Source organism: Mytilus californianus, unplaced genomic scaffold (genome assembly GCF_021869535.1).
Source record: "Mytilus californianus isolate M0D057914Y unplaced genomic scaffold, xbMytCali1.0.p SCAF_5, whole genome shotgun sequence".
Lineage (NCBI taxonomy): Eukaryota > Metazoa > Mollusca > Bivalvia > Mytilida > Mytilidae > Mytilus > Mytilus californianus.
Window position 1 is genome coordinate 93,211,475 of NW_026262701.1, and position 8,430 is coordinate 93,219,904.

At 32.3% G+C, this 8,430-nt stretch overlaps 1 protein-coding gene across 1 annotated transcript in view; it reads right to left on the minus strand.

The window, feature by feature from the left end:
* Window positions 1–6,502: 6,502 nt before the first annotated feature.
* LOC127700228 (activating signal cointegrator 1 complex subunit 2-like) overlaps window positions 6,503–8,430 on the minus strand; it is a 47,346-nt gene continuing 45,418 nt past the window's right edge. The window contains exon 17 of the mRNA XM_052203651.1: window positions 6,503–6,892. Coding sequence (XP_052059611.1) covers window positions 6,602–6,892 — 291 coding nt within the window. The 3' untranslated portion in view covers window positions 6,503–6,601. The remainder of the gene's footprint in view (window positions 6,893–8,430) is intronic.

An 8,430-nucleotide genomic window follows, 5' to 3' on the forward strand; every position in this document is an offset into this window, starting at 1 on the left:
AAAAGCCATGCTACTCAAATTCAAACTTGGTCTGTGTTTTGTGCTAATAAGCATTGCATATAAGTTTCATAACATTTGGTAGAGGCAAACTGAAGTTACAGAACGGAAACCAATTTCAGGATGTATGGACGTACTGACGCACAAGGGTAAAAGCTTAATGCCCACTCTGCTACGGCAGGGGCATAAAAATCAAGATGACATTTAAAGATGGCCAACATCATAAATAATGGTAACGGATTGGTGTTTAACATTCAGTGAAAAATATAACATGCATATCAGGATGAGAACAGTCATGTTTATGTGATAAGAATATGAACCCTGCACTAGATTGATTTTTTAACATGCTAGGTCACAAGATCTGTAGGAAGATATTTCACATACCTGGACACATATTTCAGACTCTATGCTGACAAGTCTACTCTTAGACCTAAATGCCAAGTGTATAATGGAGAAAAAGCAAATTCTATTTTTCTTTAAGTCTTTGACATGGGCATGGATCTAACCAACAACCTTAAGCTATCAAGGCTATCCTGCTACCATGATACCACAAAGGTGGTCCGACATGATGGAAATAATATGAAAAAATTAAATCTCTTTAAGAAATGTCTTCCTAAAAAAAACCACAGAGATTTACAGTCATCGAAAAATGAACATCAAACAAATATTTCAATGAGATTATGGTGCTTTTGTTATTTAATGTTAATTGTAATATTAACTTCAAGGTGATGAATTTTATACACCTTAACACTATTAATTCCATTCTGGGTAAGTTCTGAAATTTCACAACTTTTTCATCCAGTTGAAGCTATCTGGGGCCCTGTTTAAACACTGTATCAAGCATAATACTTTTTTAGAGACCTGTTTAAACCATCTTAAACACTTCAAACAAAATATTTTTTTACTATAATTTGAGTTTCGAAAAAGTGGATCATAATCCATGAAAGTTTCAAAGTGTTCGCTTTCTAAATTTTTTCCTCCCTCAGCTCATAACTGATGGCTGTTGTTTTGGCGCCGGATGACCCAAACAGGAAGTTGTCTAAGTGACTGTTTTTTCCGCATTGGACTATTATATAGTGATACAGTGTATTGGGGGAGTAAACCTGAATGTTTGAAGAAAAGTGTTTACAAGTAAAAACTGAACTTTACTAAATTGTTTTGTTATAAATTAGGCCATTAGTTTTCTCAATTGAATTGTTTCATATTTTTCATGTCGGGGCCTTTTATAGCTGACTATACAGTATGGATTTTTCTCATTGTTGAAATCTGTACAGTTGCCTACAATTGCTATTCTATCATTTGAACTTTGGTGGATAGTTGTCTCATTGGCAATCATACCACATTTCCTTATTATTATATCTATTGTAAATATTATATTATGAGTTTTGCTTTTATTAGCATCCAATAAATGTACAACTACATGTATGTCTGTTCATAAAAATAGTGCTCTTACAGGAGTTCATTATTATTTATTGTTTAGAGATCCTTTTCTGGTCAAGGAAATTATCTTTAAATCTAAAGTTTAGATACTTTAAGAATCTGAAAATTGGCAAATTAAGAAATTTTCATGAAAAAAAATACTTATCATTTTTAACTGGATTTTCAAAGGAAAAATCAGTTATTGATTTTAGGGATGTATGGTGGGCAGGCGGGCAGGCAGCTGCAAAGCAGTGTCCGTTCATTAACATGAAAAATTGCTCGCCTGTAATTTTTTGCTTAAATCTTTCATCAATGATTATTTTTGCTTTTCTTCCATTTTAGCCATAGTGGCTATGTTTCTTGACAAGTTTGGCTGAAATTGAATCAGCAGTTTCAAAGGAGAAGATTTTTTAAATTAAGCAAACTAGATACAAATTTAGAAAAATTGTTTTTATAGGCAATAACTCCTTAAAGGGTCTATTGACAATTTTGGTCATATAAAAACTTATTTGTAGATCTTACTTTGCTGAACATTTTTGCTGTTTACAGTTTATCTTTATCTATAATAATATTCAAGATAATAACTGAAAACTGCAAAATTTCCTTAAAATCATCAATTCAGGGGCAATAACCTAAAAATCAGATACCCGATTTGGCTAATAATTTCAGGGCAGGTAGATCTTGACCTAATGAATACTTTATCTTCTTGTCTGATTTGCTCTAAATGCTTTAGTTTTAGAGATATAAGTCAAAAACTACATTTTACCCTATGTTCTATTTTTAGCCATGGCGGCCATGTTTTCTGTAGAAACAGAAAATAAAACACAAACTTTATTCTAAATATCCTAAGGATCATTCAGCTTAAGTTTAGTCTAATATGGTTCAGTAGTTTCAGAGGAGAAAATTTTTAAAGTTAGAAAACACGATAATCAAATTGTGTAAAATTGTCTTTAAAGGGCAATAACTCCTTAAGGGGTCAATTGACAATTTTGTTCATATCTTATTTGTAGATCTTACTTTGCTGAACATTTTTGCAGATTACGGTTTATCTTTATCTATAATAATATTCAAGATAATAACCAATAAAATGCTTCGCTGGGCGCAGCTTGATACGACCGCAGAGGTCGAACCCTGAACAGTTGGGGCAAGTATGGACACAAAATTCAAGCTTGATACAGCTCTGAATTTGGATTGTGATTAAATATTTGACACAGCATAGGTTTCTGACACAGAAAGAATGTGGTCTAAGAATTTCAATTTTTTTAATTTATCTATTATGGTCCAATGCCCAAAATCAAAATACATGGTTAGATTCAGCATATCAAAGAACCCCATATATTCAATTTTTGTTGAAATCAAACAAAGTTTAATTTTGGACCCCAACTTGGACAAACTTGAAAACTGGTCCCATAATCAAAAATCTAAACACATGTTTAGATTCAGCATATCAAAGTACCCCAAGAATTCAATTTTTGTTAAAATCAAACTAAGTTTAATTTTGGACCCTTTGGACCTTAATGTAGACCAATTTAAAAAACGGGACCCAAAATTAAAAATCTAAAAACACGGTTAGATTTGGCATATCAAAGAACCCCAATAATTCAATTTTTGATGAAATCAAACAAAGTTTAATGTTGGACCCTTTTGACCTCAATATGAACCAATTTGATAGCGGGCCCACAAAATAAAAAATCTAAATACATGGTAAGATTCAGCATATCAAAGAACCCCATATATTCAATTTTTGTTGAAATCAAACAAAGTTTAATTTTGGACCCCAATTTGGACCAACTTGAAAACTGGGCCAAAAATCTAAAATCTAAATACATGTTTAGATTCAGCATATCAAAGAACCCCATATATTCAATTTTTGTTGAAATCAAACAAAGTTTAATTTAGGACCCCAACTTGGACCAACTTGAAAACTGGTCCCATAATAAAAAATCTGAACACATGTTTAGATTCAGCATATCAAAGAACCCCAAAAATTCAATTTTTGTTAAAATCAAACTAAGTTTAATTTTGGACCCTTTGGACCTTAATGTAGACCAATTTAAAAAACGGGACCCAAAATTAAAAATCTAAATACACGGTTAGATTTGGCATATCAAAGAACCCCAATAATTAAATTTTTGATGAAATCAAACAAAGTTTAATTTTGGACCCTTTTGACCTCAATATGAACCAATTTGATAGCGGGCCCACAAATAAAAAATCTAAATACATGGTAAGATTCAGCATATCAAAGAACCCCATATATTCAATTTTTGTTGAAATCAAACAAAGTTTAATTTTGGACCCCAATTTGGACCAACTTGAAAACTGGGCCAAAAATCTAAAATTAAAATACATGTTTAGATTCAGCATATCAAAGAACCCCATATATTCAATTTTTGTTGAAATCAAACAAAGTTTAATTTTGGACCCCAACTTGGACCAACTTGAAAACTGGGCCCATAATCAAAAATCTAAACACATGTTTAGATTCAGCATATCAAAGAACCCCAAGAATTCAATTTTTGTTAAAATCAAACTAAGTTTAATTTTGGACCCTTTGGACCTTAATGTAGACCAATTTAAAAACGGGACCCAAAATTAAAAATCTAAATACACGGTTAGATTTGGCATATCAAAGAACCCCAATAATTCAATTTTTGATGAAATCAAACAAAGTTTAATTTTGGACCCTTTTGACCTCAATATGAACCAATTTGATAGCGGGTCCACAAATAAAAAATCTAAATAGTTGGTTAGATTCAGCATATCAAAGAACCCCAAGAATTCAATTTTTGATGAAATCAAACAAAGTTTAATTTTGGACCCTTTTGACCTCAATGTGGACAAAGTTAATAATGGGGCCCAAAAATCAAAAATCTAAATACATGGTTAGATTCAGCATATCAAAGAACCCCATATATTCAATTTTTGTTGAAATCAAACAAAGTTTAATTTTGGACCCCGATTTGGACCAACTTGAAAACTGGGCCCATAATCAAAAATCTAAATACATGTTTAGATTCAGCATATCAAAGAACCCTAAAAATTCAATTTTTGTTAAAATCAAACTAAGTTTAATTTTGGACCCTTTTGACCTTAATGTAGACCAATTTGAAAACGGAACCAAAAATTAAGAATCTAAATACACGGTTAGATTCAGCATATCAAAGAACCCCAATAATTCAATTTTTGATGAAATCAAACAAAGTTAAATTTTGGACCCTTTGGACCTCAATGTGGACCAATTTAAAAACAGGGCCCAAAATCCAAAAACTTAATACTTGGTTAGATTCAGCATATTAAAGAACCCCAAGAATTCAAGAATAAAACCCCATTGAAATTGATCAAGAAATAAGCAATTTATACGAAGTATCTTCTTTTGCACAATACTGTGCAATTGAATATTTCTTGCTATTGTGCAATACTGTACAATTGACAATTTCTTGCTATTGCGCAATATTGTGCTATTGGATATTTCTTGCTATTGCGCAATACTGTGCAATTGAAGATTTCTTGCTATTGCGCAATACTGTGCAATTGAAGATTTCTTGCAATTGTGCAATACTGTGCAATTGAAAATTTCTTGCTATTGCACAATACTTATTATATAATAATTTACACATCCTGTTTGGTGTGTATCTCCTACCATATCATTATTATTTGCTTTTAAATATTAATCAGAAATAACCAACTTAAAATGGAAAATTTTAAAAGAAAAAAAAAAAAAGGAAAAAAAGAAAAAAAAAAAAAAAAAAAATCCCCCCCCCCCCAATTTTTTGAACCCCCTTATGATTCATCACCCCCAAACTCAATCCCAGCCTTCCCTTTGTGGTATGGTACCTTGTAGTACAATTTCAGAGAGATCCATACACTTGAACACAATTTATTGTCTGGAAACTAGAAAAATGCTTATTTTTGGCCCCTTTTTGGCCCCCTATTCCTAAACGTTTCGGGCAATTACCCACAAACTCAATTCCAGCTTTCCCTTTGTGATATGGAACCTTGTAGTACAATTTCAGAAATATCCAAACACTTACACACAAGTTATTGTCATGAAACTAGAAAAATGCTTGTTTTTTGCCCCTTTTTTGGCCCCTTATTCCTAAATTTTGAGGCAATTACCCCCAAAATCAATTACAGCCTTCCCTTTGTGATATGGAACCTTGTGGTACAATGTCAGAGAGATCCATACACTTACACACAAGTTATTGTTTGGAAGTTACAAAAATGCTTATTTTTGGTCCCTTTTTGGCCCCTAATTCCTTAACTGTTGGTACCATAACCCCCAAAATCAATCCCCACCTTCCTTTCGTGGTATTGAACCTTATGGTAAAATTTCATGGAGATCCATTCACTTAAACTAAAGTTAGAGTGCGAAAACCAATGTGTCTTCGGACGACGCCGGACGACGCCGACGACGACGACGACGACGACGACGCCAACGTCATACCAATATACGACCAAAAAATTTTCAATTTTTGCGGTCGTATAAAAACTGCAAAATTTCCTTAAAATTACCAATTTAGTGGCAGCAACCCAACAATGGGTTGTTAGATTCATCTGAAAATTTCAGGGCTGATAGAACTTGACCAAATAAACATTTTTAGCACCTGTCAGATTTGCTCTAAATGCTTTAGTTTTTGAGATATAAGCCAAAAACTGCATTTTACCCTATGTTCTATTTTTAGCCATGGCGGCCATGTTTTTTGTTGAACCACAAAATAAAACAAAAACTTTATTCTAGATACCCTAAGAATCATTCAGCTTAAGTTTGGTTGGAATTGGTTCAGTAGTTTCAGAGGAGAAGATGTTTGAAATAGTTCACACCGCACGGACGACGATGACGGACGCCAAGTGATGGCAAAAGCTCACATTTCCTTTGGAAAAGTGAGCTAAAAATACTATACTTTATGCAATGATTGAACAATGAAACCATGAACTAGCGAAAATAGTTTACACCATCGCCATTGGATGAACATACTTTTGTCTCTTATTCTTGATCTGCATTCATTACAGACAAGAAAGACCTTGTTCATTTAACCTTTTTGATGCAAAAAAAATGAAAATAAAACAATGGCTTAAAGACATGTCTAAATGCTTGATTTTTAATAATTTAAAATTCCGTTTACATTTTTTCAAATAAATGTATATTCATATTGCACACGAAAAGAATTACACCAAGAAAAGTTTATGCCATGCGTTTTCTATCTGCCATCTGACGTCTGTTTCCTCCCTTGTGCTGCTCCTTCCATCTCCTATTTTGTGAAACTTTGGCATCCTGACCTTGACCTTTTGGTTTCCCAACTACATCACGTTTTCTTTCAGCACCATCTGGATTTGATGGTCTATTTTGACCACGGTGATGACCTCGACCTCCTCTTCTCTGTGCCTGCCATCGAGCACGCTCCTCAGCTCTTTGTCTCAAAAGTGCTGGATTCTGACAAAACTCATCTCTAATTGGTTTATCACTGTCTGACTCCTATAAAGAGAAATACAACCATCACTGAAAAATTCACTTGGAAAATTCAAGTTATTATATTGTAGAGAAAAAATCTATATATATATATATATTTTGAAAAACATTTATCAACAGACATTCTTTGCAACACTTTTTCTACCTCTAGAAGTTTTTCTGAGATATTGGCATACGTTATACTGTAAGCAAGGGCTATAACTCAGGCTCAAGAAAATATTGTAAATAACAGCAAGTAATTTATTATTATCTAATATCATATGCTTATGATTAATTTGTAACCTGCATTTTGTATAATATATTTCTCAAGATGAATATAGATGTCATTTGGTTTTTTTTTGCAACCATTGTTGCAGTTTGATTGAAATATTATCTCCTTTTATCAATATTGCAAGAGAGATTAATCATGTTAATATACAAAACATTGAAAATAATTTGTAAAAAAGATAATAATTAAGCAAATCATGAGTTGACTTTATCATTTGTAACTACATAAATCAGATGCATCCATGTGTTTACATGTATTCAAAATTTTAAGCAATACCTTATCAATGATATCTTTTGTTAGGTTTATTCCTTTACTATTGTACATATATGACAAGAAAGTAAATGCACTTCATACCATTTCATGCAACTTTTTGATCAGCTGTAATGTTTACATTGGAAATGTCTACATGTAACAGAACAAACAATTATGTTTTTATACTGATGTAGTAAGGAATTTCCATCACATCATTAATTTGGCCAGAATATTTACTTAAAGATGTGAATATTGCCAACAACTATTTGTCCAACCCAATCCCTGCTGCACCTATTTTAGAGCAATTTTCTATGTCCTATGGCTGCAAGCAGCAAAAATCCTTCAACTCGACAAAGCACACACTTGACCAACAACTTCTTATAATATGGCTGTTAAAAAATCATCATCAATTGATTTAGGTATACAATACAATAGAAAAAGTGTAGAAAACTGCTATTTCTAAGCAATTTTATTTGTCCAAAGGCTACAACTTCTGCATAACTTATTCAAAGAAACAAAACTCAAACTCCATCTGTGAGTACTTATTGTAGGACTATAATTTAATTAATTGATTGATTCATGCAATACAGAAAAATTGTGGAAAACTGAGATTTTCAAGCAATTTTCTATTACTATGGGCCACAACTGAAACAAAAATAACTTGCAACAGAAATGCAACTTTTTATGATATAACTAAATGCCAAATACCTGATCACTTGATTCAGATATTATACAGAAAAAAGTGTGGGAAATAAGAATTTCAAGCAAATTTTTACTTCAAAAGACCACAACTTGATCTGTAACTTCTTATGCTATAACTTTATATAAATTTTTGATCAATTGCTTCAGGCATTCCAAAACTAGAGGCTCTAAAGAGCCTGTGTCGCTCACCTTGGTATATGTGCATATTAAACAAAGGACAAAGATGGATTCATGACAAAATTGTGTTTTGGTGATGGTGATGTGTTTGTAGATCTTACTTTACTGAACTTTCTTGCTGCTTACAATTATCTCTATCTATAAT